This window comes from Alligator sinensis, unplaced genomic scaffold (assembly GCF_000455745.1).
Source record: "Alligator sinensis unplaced genomic scaffold, ASM45574v1 scaffold222_1, whole genome shotgun sequence".
NCBI classification, from domain to species: Eukaryota; Metazoa; Chordata; order Crocodylia; family Alligatoridae; genus Alligator; species Alligator sinensis.
The window spans coordinates 1,314,845-1,331,745 of NW_005841912.1; the positions used below are offsets into that span (position 1 = coordinate 1,314,845).

General features: G+C 41.6%; 2 protein-coding genes across 2 annotated transcripts; both read right to left on the reverse strand.

The window, feature by feature from the left end:
- Positions 1–1,436: 1,436 nt before the first annotated feature.
- LOC102374630 (interleukin-8-like) lies at positions 1,437–4,781 on the reverse strand. Its single transcript, XM_006018755.3, has 4 exons — positions 4,616–4,781; positions 3,554–3,689; positions 2,966–3,049; positions 1,437–2,341 (listed from the first exon to the last, which is right to left on the reverse strand). Exons 1-4 carry the CDS (start codon positions 4,677–4,679, stop codon positions 2,311–2,313), a joined length of 315 nt encoding a protein of 104 aa, XP_006018817.1. The 5' UTR covers positions 4,680–4,781; the 3' UTR covers positions 1,437–2,310.
- A 6,105-nt stretch (positions 4,782–10,886) lies between these two features.
- LOC102374877 (interleukin-8-like) lies at positions 10,887–14,173 on the reverse strand. Its single transcript, XM_006018756.3, has 4 exons — positions 14,006–14,173; positions 12,969–13,104; positions 12,549–12,632; positions 10,887–11,730 (listed from the first exon to the last, which is right to left on the reverse strand). Exons 1-4 carry the CDS (start codon positions 14,067–14,069, stop codon positions 11,700–11,702), a joined length of 315 nt encoding a protein of 104 aa, XP_006018818.1. The 5' UTR covers positions 14,070–14,173; the 3' UTR covers positions 10,887–11,699.
- Between the last annotated feature and the right edge of the window lie 2,728 nt (positions 14,174–16,901).

Genomic DNA, 16,901 nt, shown 5'->3' on the forward strand with positions numbered 1-16,901 from the left:
CAGATGGCAACAGAACAGAAACAATCTGTCTTCTGAGGGAAAGGGGCAGAATTTGCAATAGGGACATGCTGTATATCTGTGCTGCTTTACAAAATGCTTCTACAGTCATCCTTGCATATCGGCATACAGCAGCAGGAGGAATGGAACAACATCTGAAAAAAGTGAGCAGGCAACCCCCCCCGTATTAGTCATTGCACAAATTCTTCAGTTTTCTCTCCAGAGAGAGTGACACATTAAGTCTGGGAATGACCATATTCAAGGTCGTAACAACCCTATCTGACCTTTGAATTTTCCAGAGTTCATTGGTGTTTGCATTTGGTCTAAAACATAAGTGTAGCTAGCTACTAAATTTGGATCTTAACCTACCTTCAGATCAAGCATTCTCTGGGGAACGTGATCGGTGAACAACTTGTCTGAATAATGCCTGAGTCTGATTTTTATTAAAACTCTCTTTGAGTACCTGATCCAACTGCCCTGGAATTGCTGTAACTAAATCTTATCCATAGCATCTGATGAAGTGAACTTAAGGTGTGCCTACCCGTACATTTAGGTGTGCCTAAATTTAATGATATTAACTGAATGTGCATTAAGCCGGTTTAGGCAGGCGTCTACACTTCGAGGCAGTAAATCACATTAATGCTGTGTGTGGACCATTTTAGGATTAAAGTTAGTCCAAAAACAGTCCACGCACACAGTGTTCATGTGCTTTAACATGTCTACATGTGCATTAATGCGCGTTAACTATTCACACCTAAATTTGATACCAGCATTTGCAGGTATTCATGAATTCTTTCATAATACTTTTTTTAGAGGAACTACAAACAGTTGCATAAACCTCCAAATAGGAGGAGATTCAGAAATAATGTAGCGTTCTTTCTGTATTAGAAATGATCAGTCTGCTTATTGATTTATGATAGTTGTATTTGCTTATGCCTCCGGTGCTGCTTGGCAAGTTTTCCGATTAAACTGCTTTGGAACAATTGAAATTCTCATAAGAACTCTGAGACCAAGGGCTCCCCCTTTAGTCGCTGACACATGGAAGCCATGTGCATTCATCAGGTCTGTCTATGGATTTGGTCGGATATGGTATGCTATAACGACCAGTCAATTCTATGGTTTCATCCACAACATACCCCTTTACCCTGCCTTCTGCCTTTCAAAACTGTGGAGAACAAACCCCACAGAATACCCACAGAAGCAGGTGAGCAAACGATGGAGCCAAAGGAGTCAGTCTCTTCACCCTGCCTCCCACATCTGCCTTTCCTAAGAGAGCTTAAGTTTGGCAACCATTTTGTGAAATGCCATGTCTGGCATAGCTGGGTACCAGTGTTCATGCTGTAAGTCTGCAGTTTAGGTCTGCCAGTCTCTAGAAACTGGAATGAGACTGTAAGATTAAGCAAAGCGGTACCAAATATGGAAGAGGTCATATCTATTTTAATTGGAAATTTTAATGTAGAAATAATTTAATTATAAATTACATGAGGAAAAAGAAAATTGGAACAGCTGCTTCCAAGGCACATGAACCAGAACGTTTTCCATTACTTGTACTACATAAATAAATAGACATACCAACTAGATGTGTACAGATAACAACAGGAACATGAAATAATTTAAGGAGCTAACATATTAGGGGCAAACTCGATAGAAAAATCCCATTGAATCAAAATAATTTAAATAAATAAAGTTTGTACATGATTCCTTCTTAAATAAGACATTTTAAATATTATATATACATGTATGTAATAATATGCTTAAGCGCCATAAATAATTCCTTAAGAATGAGAGCACAGAAAATGCCTCATGAATTTTGGCAGCTTTGTTTTGGAAAGCCACCAAAGTCCTAGTCCTTAGCTAAACAGACTGGCTGTGACTGGCTGTTGATACAACATACTAAAGGACCTCAGGTGAGGTGGAATCGCTGCCAGTTTGCTAATTTAGTAGCAAAAAGGCAAGGGTTTATATAAATGCAGCTTTGCTGCAAGTGCATAGCACTGATAAAAATATATTTAGCTAAAGTGATGTCCAAAGGGTCTTCGTCTCCTTCGCGAAATCACTTTTCCTATTCAGTGGTTTTCAATTTCACTGAGTAGCACATACCATAAATACCTGAATCTTTTCTGAACAAAGTGATAGTTTTAAATAAATATATAAATAGGAAATAGATACAGTAAGTCTTAGCCTGCATAAAAACATATGGGTGTAGAAGGTGGACGTATGTAGGCTGCTTGAAGGCTCATTGGCATTTTCAATTAGATGTTTCCTTCTGGACAGAACAGGAGAAATGTGTAGATTTTTCTTCTGCTGCTTTTCTTAAAGTGGTGTTTCAATGTTGGATTCAGCCCTGCAAACAGCGGGAGAGAAAGGGACGGTTTAGAAACATGACCAAATATCATTGGTTGGAACAGATTGAACTCAGCAGTTACAGGTTTATATTGCCATGTGCAAGCCAACTTCTGCCCCAGTTGGCCATTGGGAAGCTACAGTACAGAGATCCTGAGGTCCACCTTTTCAAAAGTATGTCCTGATTGAGTTTGCTGCCAGTATTGGATGCCTAAGTTGAGAACTTGTGAGGCCTGATCCACTTCTCATTCATCTGTGAAAAGCCATTAAGTGGAATGCGTGCATGAATGGAGAAGGCGAACATGAATGGAAAATCAGTCACTGAGAGAGTGATTTTCAGAGGCACTGATTGTAGGACTTAGTTTCTTCCAACAGTGTTGGAGATGCTCAGCACATGTGGGTAATATCAAAGTCTTACCTAAGTCACATATAAAGTCTGGGGCAGGGTTGGAATTAAACCCTAGCTTCCTAATCTGACCACAGGATTGTTTTCCTATCATATTAGCTGGATAGAGAGAATGTTTGGAAACAATTGCTCATATCTGATGAGACCCTTAATTAGATTATGCTAAGAAACTCTCCACTTGTTGTCTTAAGCAGTTAAAACGGAGAACGAATAACTTACTTGTTCAAAATAGCCTCGACAAGGCGCGTCACCCAGGGGGCTGTGGGTTCCAGACACACTTCTCTGCCATCCTTGAGAGTTGCACTGTAAAGAAGAGAAACAAGGACAGTCAGGCATCTTTATGGTCAGTTTAACTTTACCATCGTGACATTTTTTTTCTGTTTGTGTATGTCACTACATCAGGTGTAAATTGGCAATGGCACTAAAGAACCTGCTCATGTTTGCTTGATGGGCCTTAATTCATTGGTCTTCCACTGGGGTAAGTGAGAATTTGGCTCTTGAATGTATGTTGCTTGGGATACTGAAAATCTAACCCATCCTTATAGTGCAGTACCTGACACCTACTGTTTATACTCCATGAAGAAGTTGAATTCCCAAACCCAAGAAAGAGCCTGTGGTAGAGACTGAGAAGCACAGTGCAGTGCTGAAAATAGTGTCTATGGAAAGAATCATTAAGTGCTAATTATATGGGATCTCCCTGATAAGTGAAGACAGACAAATCTTTCTGGCTACTGTCAAAACTCATGCTCCTAAACAATACACGGTTGTTTCCTCCTCATTAACCAAATAATTTGTAGAAGTACTTACATGACTTCAACATTTGTGCAGTGAGGCCCACTTTGGGTCATTTTCACATCCTGAATATGCTTAAAAGGGATGAACTTGGAATGAGTGGTTATGCACTGGCACCGGAGCTCATTTCCTACCCGTGCCAGGGTCATGCCTGTAAAAGAACAAGGAAAATGTGGTCAGTAAAGCAGAAACTCTCACCATCTGAACATGGATATCACAACAAATTACTTTTGATTAACAGAATACTTGTTAATCATAATGGCTATGTTTTTGACAAGGCTATACGTTCCTGGTTTCCTGGATTCCAGTTCCTCTAAATCCTCCAGATATCAAAATGTTTATTCTCTTGATCAAACAAATGTTATAAAATTACAAATCTTTGTCAATTTTTTTTTAAATCCACTCTGACTAGGGCAAATCCTTTGCCTGTCTTCATCATTTCATATCTTATTCATGCTATTAAAACTAAAAAGATTTGACTCCTGTTTGTTTATTTGATCATCTTTCTCTATTTATTCTTCCCTTCAAGTTGTTTAATTCCTTACGATGACAATCAAGGGTGATATCACAAACAGGAAAATGCTGTCAGAAAAGGCAGAAGCAGATCACTCATTTGAAAATTTTAATAGAAAGTTCTTGTCTTCCATCAAATGTCTTTAGAATCACAGGGTAGCAATCTAATGTTAGACTAGGCAACCATTGATCCTCTGGATGATGGTGTATATGTATATGGCCTAGTCAGGTGCTTGATGTATATATATATTCATCTAATATACATGATATTATAATATGTATGAGATAATAATGATATATTAATCTAATATATATGAGAAAGAACCAACATTTTCTATAGTAAGTAGAATTTTTTCAAAATTTTCCACAAGGTGTCAGCAGCTGTTCTGAAGAGCATTTGTATAGCAAGAACAGCTGTTGTTGAAAACAAAAATTATTTTAAAATGTTTTAAAGGAATTACCTTTGTAAAATATTACTGAAACTGTCCCCCCTTCTGAACATCCCTATGTACCTATGCATAAGCAATGCCTCCTTCATGTGAGTTTTATGAATAATTAACTTCCCTTCAGTCACAGCTGCGGAGATGAGGAAGACAGCCAAGACAGCCAGAACAAATTTGCAGTTCATGATTACTCGAAAGTTTTGTTTTTCTGCCTTGTATTTTCTGGCTTGGAGTCTAAGGAGCAGTGAGCTCTGTTGTCTCAGAGGGCTTCTGATGCCTGAGCTGTGTAACTCACCCTCTTTATATACTGTCTTCTCCCAGTGTGTGTGCTTTAACACCAGGAGTGGATTACATCATCGGAAAATCCAAAACTGTGTAACACAGGACAGCAATCACTCTATTGCGGGTAAAACCCCTTTCTAGAGGATGACGCAATTACTTATCATTCAAATAATATACCTTAGTAATGAATGTAATAAAATATACAACCTATTAAACATGTTTCACTTAATTCAGTGCAATTTGTATATACCTTTATTTCTATAACCTTTACTTTTTCCTGATCTTTTTCCTACTTCATCCCCTTATATCCTCATTTAAAAGTTTAGGGTAGTATTTGACTCATAACTTTTCACTTGTGTATGTTTGTGATATGCTGCTTTTAAGTAAAAATGTTACAACTAGGCTTTCAGTGTGTTGTTACAAATATAAAACATTCCTTTTCCTCCCCTATGTACATACTAGCTTTGATTATGGTATGTACTTGGAGATTAAATGCCTGGACCCAGGGAAGTCAGCTATCAACTTTACAATTACTCAACTGGAACTAGGATTTCATACTGTTAATGGAAAATATTATTCTGATATGACTTGATATTTTTGTTCTGCTAATGAAGCAGGGTTGTTTTTTTTTATTATTCCCTCTTCCCCACTCCCCCCCCGCCCTTCTCCTCCCCAGCTTACACAATCTTATCTTATGGAGACAAATCACCCAAGTGCTTCCTGTTTTATAAGAGGATGTTGACTATTATTTTCAAAAGCTGCATGGTAAGTTAGCTTTCAAAATCTCAGCCTTAGTAGTGTATCAATATAGCTGAGTTTTTCTTTTCCTTAATGGAGAATAATATTAAAAAAGACTAGCTGAAAATTAATGAAATACTGGTGCCCAAGTGACATTGGATTTAGAAAATATGACTGCACAGGGAAAGACAGGAAGAGATGATAAGCAGCAAGCCCCATACCCCTCTCTGAGTCATTCCCCCCCCACCCCACCCCCCGGCCACAGAAGGCTCTCTGGCAGATGCCTCACACCCAGGACAGCTACCAGTAAACCCTCAGCAGGGGGCTCTCTGGCAGCTGTGTGTCCCCATGGGCCCTGGGCCAGGAGAGCTTTGCCCACTGGAGGGACAGCTGTCTCTCAGCCTGGTGCACATCAGGTCCCCTCCTGATGTGCAGGGAGCCAGGAGACAGCTGCTGCTGCAGCTGGCAGAGTGGTCCTTGCCTTGTGGGTTTTGGGACCAGCCCATGGCACTTTACAGCCCCTGGGCTAGCACCCAGGGGAGCCTGGAGCTTCCCATGGCTGCTGCAGGGGGGCAGAGCAGGGCTGGAGCAAATCTGCTCCCAACAGGGAGCATTGTAGACATGCTCTTGGGGAAAGATGAATGCACAGTATTTTATTGTGCAATAACTACTGTACAGTAAAATCCTATGCTCTCTATCACTTGTGGACCCCTGTTGCCTAGGCCAGTGTTTCTCAATCTTTTCCACCCCAAGGCACACTTAGTAAAGTGTCATATAGTCCAGAGTCAAAACCCTTATTAACAACCTACTTCAATAATGATCCCTTGCTGGCCTTCCTACCTTTGCTCTGTGTTTATTTTTTGTTATTGCTTTGAAGTCTGGGTTGTTTTTTTTTTAACTCTGCTCTTATTATTCTGTTGCTCTTGTCTCTTTCTTGTCTTAGAATGATGACTGTTAACATTTCAGAACCTCTCTCACCCAAACTACATTTGTTAGTTCACCCATCCTCTAAAACTAAAGTTTTCCCCAACACAGTCTAAGAACTTGTTGGACCATCTGTGTCCTGCTGTATTGGTTAAACAACAGCTATGCAAATAGTTAATGTTCCCCATTAATGCCCAGTGCTGTCCTTTACAGATACCTTTATTAATGGTTAAAAATTAACAGTTGATAAAACTGATAAAAAATCCCACCCAAAATCCTCCTGATTTTGGTGGTCTGTGGTAGAGCCCTCTTATGATTGCACACTAGTTCTTTTTTGCTTTCATCTTTACCCTTTCAGCTTATTGGACTTAGTCTGATCAACTGTGTTGATAAACAAATCAGGGCCGTCCAACTGATGGGCCACATGCAGCCCATGAGGGGTTAATTTGTGGTCCCTGGGCTCCTACCCAGCTGCCACCCTCCACCATTGCTCTGGCTGCAGCAGCCAGTGTCTCTTGGCCCACCCTCTTTCCTCTGGCATCCACTTCCTGTTCCTGACCCAGAGGTTGGTGCACATTTCTGCTGCTCTACAAAATGCTTCTACAGCCCTCCTTGCGTATTGCCATATAGCAGCAGGAGGAATATACTTTGATGGAACAACACCTGAAAAAAGTGAGCAGGCAAAACCCCATATTAGCCACTGTACAGATTCTTCAGTTTTCCCTCAAGAGGGAGTGACACATTAAGTCTGGGGAAGGTCATAGTCAAGGTCTTAACAATCCTATCTAGCCTTTGAATGTTCCAGAGTTCATAAACTGCTTTGGATTTATATAGGTACAAATTGCAGTTCTAGTAAGAACTCTGAGGCCAAGGACTCCCCCTTTAGTCACTGATCCTTGAAAGCCTTGTACACTGATCAGGTCTGTCTATGGATTTGGTAGGAAATGTTATACTCTAATGACCAGTCAATCCTATAGCTTCATCCACCACTTGCCCCTCTACCATTCCTCTACCCTGCCTTTTGCCTTTCAGAACTATAGAGACAAAGCCTACAGAGTACCCACAGCAGCAGGTGAACATATCATGGAGCCAAAAGAGTTGGAGTTTTCACCCTGCATCCCCAATCTGCCTTTCCTGAGAAAGCCTAGGTTTGGCAATTATTCTGTGAAAAGCCATATCTACTATAGTTGGGTGGCAGTGTTCATGTGGTTAGTCTACAGTTTAGGTTTGCCTGGGTGCATCTATGTGAGGCACTTTACTGCACAGTAGACTAATGTACAGTGCAGGAAAGCATCACTGTGGAAGATCTTGCTGTATACAAAGGATATTATTTTTTTGAAAGCTGCAGTCAATCTTCCAGGACCCAATGGTCCCCTTTGGAACTCACCTGCCTCACCTTTGATGAAAAAAACAAAAACACAGAAAGCTCTAACCTCAGGAGGAAAATCATTTGGTCACTCCTGCAACTTAATTGGCTGTTTCCTCTTCACAGAGCTCCTCCATTCCCATACTGTGCCCTTACCACTCCAGGTGTTTTGGTCACACTTCTCCACCATGTTAGTCCCCCCCTGTAGGGGCTATGTATCTATGGACCACAGTCTTAAAAGTCCTAATTAGTACTTCCTCTGCATCTGGGGGTTCCCATTAAGTTCCCCATGTCCAGCATAGTCAGTCAAACGGCCATAAGCCCAGAGCCTATCAGGTACCTTGGGTGACAGGTAACATGGGGCCTCGTCTCAGAGTCCCCATAAACCTTGTCCTACAGTTAAGAGTCAAGTGCTTCTTCAAGGAGGGATTTCTTTCTTTATCCCACCCCAGGAACTCTCTTTCAACCTCTGTTGTCCTCCTTGTCCTTAGGTACCTGGTATGGAAAGCCCACACTCAACACTCCAAATCTCCGGCGGACTATGTGTGACACTCCGGTCATGTACCTTTCCTCAGTTAAGTCAGTCTCAGTTCTACAGCTTTCTGCCATCTCCCGCAGTTGCGTGCACACACCGCACCTCTGTGTGGTCACGTGAGCCTCCGCTCATGCTGCTCCCCTCTCCGGGGAATTGATTGCTTGTCTGTCTCTGCTTTAACTTCCTGGAGAGTCAGCTGTACCTCCCAGCATGACTTCTGGTTCGCTGCCCTGCTGGCATGTCCAGCTGGTCTTCCTGATTAGCATCTGGGACCTCCTGCCGGTCTCCCTGATTGCTCAGTCCTGCTCAACTGGTAAGTTTTGCTGCATTAATTGCTCTTTGGGCTTCATATGACAGGGCATACTTGCTGCCCTGTCACAATCACTGTCTACACATGGAGGCACTTACTGTGTAGTAAAGTAGTCTACTATTAGTTTGCTGCCTGAAAATTAACCGTGCCCTAGTTACTGCACAGTAATGCACTTGTTGACACTGACTGGGAGCAAATTTGCTCCCGGTCAGCCCCACCACCAGGGGCCCACCCTCAGGCTAGCCCCAGGGCCATGGGATTCAGAGCATCTCCAGCCCTGGGGCTGGTGCAGCTTTTTGCCTGCCCCAGCTTGGCCTTTAAAACTCTGTGGTGACCCCGGGGGCCTGTGCCACCTGGTGTCAGGTTTTGGCCATTGGGTTCCACAGCAATGGCCATGTGCTGACCAAAGCAGCCTGCATGGACCCTGTGTAAGGAAGTGAAAGAAAAGACTTACCTGTCTGCAGCAGGAGGAGTCCCACCAGCCCTGCCAGAGCCAAGAGTATCGGGAGACCATCAGCTGCATCAGTTTATGAAAAGCTGCTGTATCCGAATCAGCCCCACCCACATCAGTGTGGGGTTTTCTGGCTTGCAGCCAGAGCTGGGAGGAGAAGCAGTGAGGAGCGAAGAGATGGCAAGAGGAAAGTTGGGGATGCTGCTGGGTGGAAAAAGGAGCTCTGGACCAGAGAGCAAGGGAGAAAGCTGCTCCCAGGATCCCAGAGAGGCTCAGTGAGCCTGAGGGCAGCAAGAGGGACAGCAGAAGTGGCAAGGGACAGGAGTGCCAACAGCACTCCTCCAAGGTTTTGATTTATTTATTTTTTTTGGTGGATCACAGAGCCTGGGAGGCTGGGCTGTAGCCCCAGGGACAGGGGCAGAACTGTTCCATGCTGGCTCGAGTGTTTCAGTGGGGAGTTGCTTGCAGGCTCACACTAGAGAGGAGCAAAAGAGGATTGGCAGTCGAATACGCCACACCAGGGAAGGCGGCAGGGGGCCTCAGAAACTTTCAGATTAGACACGGAGCATCTAAGGCAGAGACATGCCCAAGAGGGGTGAAGGGGATCAGGAAGCCCTTATTTTTCCTTTTGGTTTCATTTTATTACTTTGGGGAAGGGCTGGGCAGTAGAGAAAGACCTGCAGCCATAAGATCTAGACATTCTTGGACTGAGGGTGAAAGTCCACAGCTGTGATGCCCTCCGTGGAGTTGGATTTAACTTTTAGTTTCTCATTGAGTTATTTTATCTTCCTCATCCACTACCTAAACAAAGACTGACTAATAAGAGGATCAGCACCAGCCCAGCCTCTGTAGGCTAGATTCGAGATATGCATGGACCAGACGAAATAAAGACCAATTAAAGACAGCTAATTGAGAGACGAAGGTGCAATGAACAAAAAAACAGGGTGGTGCTAGGACAGGGTGTAGGGGAGGTTTGAGCCTCAAAGAAGAGCCAGACCTGGTACGTTCAGAGTTTCACGCAACAGAAGTGAGTCACTTCCCAAACAAGACAAGTCCAACATCACGGCGTGGCAGATGAATATTGGGTAACTTCCATTGAGTGTAAACACTTGGTGAATCTGTGCCCTTATGGCACAGTCCCATAGGGCACAGGGTCACCATGCCCTGTGGCCCTATCCTATACTGCACTGACACCCTGATGCTGGCCCCGATCCCTACCCCAACACTTACCTTTCTGCTGCATGTGGTACCCCTACACTATAGGCACCTGCCCAGGCTGGCAGGACCTGTACTCTTACCCACAGCCCCTTGAGGGCCATTGAAGGACCCATGCTGCCGTCATCCCCGATGCTACACGCTATGTTCCAGGGGCCATTGCACAGTGGGCACAGACTCAGGCAACGAAGTTGCAGGGGGCTGAGCCAGCACTGCTTTGGGCCAGAAATGCAGGTGGCCAGGGAGTACTGTGTGGGGCTGCCTTTGAATGAGTTTCCCTGGTCCCAAGGAAGCTGTGGCTGGAACCCCCAGCTCCCCCTGGCAGCTGCAGGGGGGTGGAGCAGGACTGGAGGAGGCCTAGTGCTATAAGCAGCAAGTCTACTCCCAAATGGCTGCACATGTAGTTGCCTAACCAGGGCTGTTTTTTTGAGTAGTAAATTACTGTGCAGTAAACCCATATATCACTAATTGCAAATGTGGTCTTGCCACCTGTCTCTAGAAACTGGGATGAGATTGCAAAGATCAAGCAAAGTAGTGCCAAATATGAAAGAGATCATATCTATTTTAAGTGGAAACTTTAATGTAGAAATAATTTAATTACGAATTACATAAACAAATAGACATACCAACTCAATGTGTATAGATAACAGCAAAAACATGAAATAATTTAAGGAACTAACACATTAGGGGAAAACTCAATAGAAAAATCCCATTGAATCAAAATAATTTAAATAAATAAGGTTGGTAGTTTTCTCCTACTTAAATAAGACATTTTAAATATATATACATATATATAACAATCTATATACAATAATATGCTTGAGAACCATAAATAATTCATTAAGAATGAGAGCACAGAAAATGCTGCCTTATGAATTTTGGCAGCTTTGTTTCGAAAAGCAACTGAAATCCTAGTCCCTAGCTAAACCTTACACTGGCTGTGACTGGCTGTTGATACAACATACTAAAGCACCTCAGGTGAGGTGGAATTGCTGCCAGATTGTTGATTTAGTAGCAAAAAGGCAAGGGTTAGTACAAATGCAGCTTAGCTGCAAGTACGTGGCACTGATACAAATATATTTAGCTAAAGTGATGTCCAAAGGGTCTTCGTCTCCTTCGCGAAATCACTTTTCCTATTCAGTGGTTTTCAATTTCACTGAGTAGCACATACCATAAATACCTGAATCTTTTCTGAACAAAGTGATAGTTTTAAATAAATATATAAATAGGAAATAGATACAGTAAGTCTTAGCCTGCATAAAAACATATGAGTGTAGAAGGTGGACATATGTAGGCTGCTTGAAGGCTGATTGGCATTTTCAAATAGATGTTTCCTTCCAGACAAAACAGGAGAAATTTGTAGATTTTTCTTCTGCTGCTTTTCTTAAAGTGGCGTTTCAATGTTGGATTCAGCCCTGCAAACAGTGGGAGAGAAAGGGATGGTTTAGAAACGTGACCAAATATCATTGGTTGGAACAGATTGAACTCAGCAGTTACAGGTTTATATTGTCATGTACAAGCCAGCTTCTGCCCCAGTTGGCCATTGGAAAGCTACAGTACAGAGATCCTGAGGTCCACCTTTTCAAAAGTATGTCCTGATTGAGTTTGCTGCCAGTATTGGATGCCTAAGTTGAGAACTTGTGAGGCCTGATCCACTTCTCATTCATCTGTGAAAAGCCATTAAGTGGAATGCGTACATGAATGGAGAAGGTGAACATGAATGGAAAATCAGTCACTGACAGACCAGGGGCAGGCAATTATTTCGAGTGGGGTCCCTTTACTGAGTTTTGGCAAGCTATCAAGGGCCCCATGACAGGCAGCCAGGGGCAGATAAATATTAATTTTCTAACTTTTGGGGTGGCCCTGCAGTCTGGATAGAATGGCCTGGTGGGCCGCATCTGGCCCACGGGCTGCATTTTACCCACCCCTGTGACAGACTGATTTTCAAAGGCACTGCTCGTAGGACTTAGTTTCTTCCAACAGTGTTGGAGATGCTCATCACATGTGGGCAATATCAGGCTTATCTAAATCACCTATAAAGTCTGGGGCAGGGTTGGAACTAAACCCTAGCTTCCTAATCTGATCACTGGATTGTTTTCCTATCATATTAGCTGGATAGAGAGAATGTTTGGAAAGAATTGCTCATATCTGAGGAAAACACTTAAGTAGATTATGCTAAAAAAACTCTCCACTTCTTGTCGTAAGCAGTTAGAACGGAGAACGATTAACTTACTTGTTCAAAATAGCTTTGACAAGGCGCATCACCCAGGGGGCTGTGGGTTCCAGACACACTTCTCTGCCATCCTTGAGAGTTGCACTGTAAAGAAGAGAAAGAAAGATGTTCAGGCATTTTGATGGCCGATTTCCCTTTACTATCATGGCAATTTTTTTTTTCTGTCTATGTGTCACTACATCAGGTGTAAATTGGCATAGCTCTTTTGATGGCACTAAACAACCTGCTCATGTTTGCTTGGTGGACCTTAATTCATTGGTCTTCCACTGGGGTAAATGAGTTTTTTCCAGGTAATTAAGCCTTATTCATGTGGGATCATTCTGGTAAGCAAGGACATTCTGGCCCTTGTCAAAACTCATGTTCTGAACAATGCACAGTTGTTTCCAACTCATTAACCAAATAATTTGGAGAATTACTTACATGACTTCAACATTTGTGCAGTGAGGCCCACTTTGGGTCATTTTCACATCCTGAATATGCTTAAAAGGGATGAACTTGGAATGAGTGGTTATGCACTGGCATCGGAGCTCGTTCCCTATCCGTGCCAGGGTCATGCCTGTAAAAGAACAAGGAAAATGTGGTCAGTAAAGCAGAAACTCTCACCATCTGAACATGGATATCACAACAAATTACTTTTGATTAACAGAATACTTGTTAATCATAATGGCTATGTTTTTGACAAGGCTATACGTTCCTGGTTTCCTGGATTCCAGTTCCTCTAAATCCTCCAGATATCAAAATGTTTATTCTCTTGATCAAACAAATGTTATAAAATTACAATTCTTTGTCATGCTTGTTTTTAAAAAACACTCTGACTAGGGTAAATCCTTTGCCTGTCTTCATCATTTCATATCTTGATTCATGCTATTAAAACTAAAAAGACTTGACTCCTGTTTGTTTATCTGATCATTCATTCCTATTTATTCTTCCCTTCAAGTTGTTTAATTCCTTATGATGACAATTAAGGCTGATTTCACAAACAGAAAAGTGCTCTCAGAAAAAACAGGAGCAGATCATGCATTGAAAACTTTAATAAAAAGATCTTGTCTTCCATCAAATGTCTTTAGAATCACAGGGTAGCAATCTAATGTTAGACTAGGAAACCATCGATTTGCTGGATCATGATTTATGAGTAAGAGTTCTAGACAGGTGCCTGATGAATATATATATTCATCTAATATACATGATATTATAATATATGTGAGATAATAATGATATACTAATCTAATATATATGAGAAAGAACCAACATTTCTACAATAAATAGTTTCTCTGTCAACAGCTGCTCTGAATTGCCACTTGTATAGCATGAGCAGTAGTTGCTGGAGAGAAAAAAATCACTTAAAAAGTTTTAAAAGAAATTGCCTTTGTAAAATAAGACTGAACTTCTGAACATCCCTATGTGCCTACGCATAAGCAATAACTTCTTCAAGTGAGTTTTACAAATAATTAACTTACCTTCAGTCACAGCTGCGGAGATGAGGAAGACAGCCAAGACAGCCAGAACAAACTTGCAGTTCATGATTACTCGAAAGTTTTGTTTTTCTGCCTTGTATTTTCTGGCTTGGAGTCTAAGGAGCAGTGAGCTCTGTTGTCTCAGAGGGCTTCTGATGCCTGAGCTGTGTAACTCACCCTCTTTATATACTGTCTTCTCCCAGTGTGTGTGCTTTAACACCAGGAGTGGATTACATCATCGGAAAATCCCAAACCTGTAAGATGAGACCGCAAAACAATGATACTATTGTGGGTAAAACCCCTTTCTACATGACTACACAATTACTTATTATTCAAATAAAAGTACTTTAGTAATTAAAGTCAGAATAAAATATATAATCTGTTAATTTCACTTAGTTCAGTGCAATTTGTATATACCTTAATTTCTATAATCTTTTCTTTATCCTGATTCTTTTTCCTATTTCATCCCTTTAGATCCTCATTTAAAAGGTTAAGATAACATTTGACTCATAACTTTTCACTTGTGTATATTTGGGATATACTGCTTTTAAGTAAAAATGTTACACCGAGACTTTCAGTGTGTTGTTACAAATATAAAACATTCCTTTTCTTCCCCTATATACATAGCTAGCTTTGATTATGGTATGTACTTGGACATTAAATGCCCAGACCCAGGGATGTCAGCTATCAAACTTATAATGACTCCGTTGGAACCAGGATTTCATATTGCTAGTGGAAAATATTATTGTGATATGATTTCATTTTTTTGTTCTGCTAATGAAGAGTGATTTTTTTATTCCCTCTTCACCCACAGGCTTACACAATCCTATCTTTTGGAGACAAATCACCCATGTTCTTCCTCTTTTAGAAGAGGATGTTGACTATTATTTTCAAAAGCTGCATGGCGTTTTAGCTTTCAAAATTTCAGCCTGAGTGGTGTATCAATATAGTTGTCTGCCTATGTCCTTAGACCAACATGGCTACAACCTATACTCCTCAATATAGTTGATTTTTTCTTTTCCTTAATGAAGGAAAATAATAATAAAAAACTAGCTGAAAATTAATGAAATACTGGTGCCCAAATGACTTTGGCATTTTGAAAATTTGACTAAATAGAGGAAAGACTGAAAGAGATGATTACCTAAGTGCTATCAAGTGCCCAAAGTAAACGCATTGAAGGAAAAACAATAGGCGTATCTCTTTTTTTTCTTTTATCTCTTTCACTTTATAGTAGTTTCAGGTGTTTATAATAGATGATACAACTATTTAGGTAGCTGATTATTTTCTTTCTGGCAGGAATGTGGCAGGAGCCAGGAACACTTCTGTTGTTGGTGATGCTTCATAAAGATAAACTGAGCCTTCTGTTTGTAAGCAAATTTTAAACCTGCCCTGGGAAATACAATTCCCCCTTTGACTGCAAAAGAGAGGCATGGATTTGCAAGGATATTGGGGGACATATTTTATTTTTTACGGAGTAAGTGCACAAGAGATGTTTCCTGCAGAGCTAACTAATTAGCCCCACAGTAGATGTCTCGGTGTTTGCATATGCACCTCTTTTAGGGTGCAGGAAACTAATAAACTCCGCAGCAGGGTAATATTTGTAAATACAAGCAGCATATGTGTTGACACTGAACTGGCTGACTGTAACACAGGGTGCTTCAGTGCAGGAGCTGCATGCCAGCTAGCCCCATGCTTTAGCACACTCTTGTCTCAGACAGCCTCTCTGAAGCACATGGATAAACTCTGGAGCTTATTGAGCTGGAGTTTATTAATTTGTACTAATTGCACATGTAGATCTGCCCACTAAGAATTCAACTGAGTGGTTTGAACACCTGTCACTAATATGCTTTTTGATGTGTATTGTATTTTCTGAGTTTCAAATGTATACCTGAAGGTTGCCAAGGTGAAGATTGCAGGCCAGATATCCAGCTGATGCACATTAAAATAGCTTCATTGAAGTCAATAAAGTTTTGCTGATTTACAGAAACTGAGCATCTGGCACATTCTTTTTGAAGGTATTTTATGTTTTGCTCTTAGTAAATTTCAAACAACATCTTGGAAATATATAGCTATCTACTTCCTGTGTAATTTTGTGCAATGATTAAAATATATTTTCTTCCATACTTGTCTTTATAGTTTTCATATGCTCACCAGGGCAATGAGAATGATCAGAGCTAGGAAGCAGGTGCTGAACCAGGAGATACTGGAAAGGCTCTTCATTTTGGAAAGGATAATGGGGACGTGTAGGGGCAGGGAGGACGGGTAGGAACAAGATCTATACGGTCATGAATAACATGGGTAAAGTAAATAGGGAACTGTTATTCATCAGGTCCCAGAATACAAAAATAGTAGGCACTCACTGAAATTTATCAGGAGGCAGGTTTTAAACAGAGAAGAATGTTTTTACACAGTGGGTGCATCTACATTAGCAATTAATTCATGGCAATAAACTCTGGCACAGTTTGCACCAGAGTCATCTGCTCCCAGGCACAGCATCTGCTGCAGTTTGAGCCAGGGCAGGGCAGCCCTGGGCTGTCAGCAGGCTCGGGGGGTCGCTCTGGGCTCTGGGTGCTGACATCAGACAGCAGAGGGGCTGGCTGGAGCATGAGTGTGCCAAAGCTGCGGAGCCACATGTCTGATCCTCGGAGCCTGCTGCCAGCCTGGTACTGTTCTACCCTGGCTCAAACTGCTGTGGTCCCGGTCACTATCCACATATGCATTTCTGTGCATTTCTGCACAATATATGACTCTGTCATAAGATAATACTGTTCCTGACAGTACTATCGTAGGTGGAGTTAATTAATTTACTGCATCCTAATACCAGTGCAGATTGTGATACATTACTGTGGAGATAATTAATCAACTCCACAGTTAAGCGCACATGTAGATGCACCCAGTT

What these genes read in the sequence shown, in the direction of transcription:
- LOC102374630 (XM_006018755.3), bottom strand. Translation starts at nt 4,679, where the DNA reads ATGAACTGCAAATTTGTTCTGGCTGTCTTGGCTGTCTTCCTCATCTCC. An exon ending in CTCCGCAGCTGTGACTGAAG is followed by an intron (nt 3,690 to 4,615) that starts GGAAGTTAATTA and finishes GTTCTTTTACAG; the next exon opens with GCATGACCCTGGCACGGGTA. An exon ending in GTCGAGGCTATTTTGAACAA is followed by an intron (nt 2,342 to 2,965) that starts GTAAGTTATTCG and finishes CGCTGTTTGCAG; the next exon opens with GGCTGAATCCAACATTGAAA.
- LOC102374877 (XM_006018756.3), bottom strand. Translation starts at nt 14,069, where the DNA reads ATGAACTGCAAGTTTGTTCTGGCTGTCTTGGCTGTCTTCCTCATCTCC. An exon ending in CTCCGCAGCTGTGACTGAAG is followed by an intron (nt 13,105 to 14,005) that starts GTAAGTTAATTA and finishes GTTCTTTTACAG; the next exon opens with GCATGACCCTGGCACGGATA. An exon ending in TGCACAAATGTTGAAGTCAT is followed by an intron (nt 12,633 to 12,968) that starts GTAAGTAATTCT and finishes TCTTCTTTACAG; the next exon opens with TGCAACTCTCAAGGATGGCA.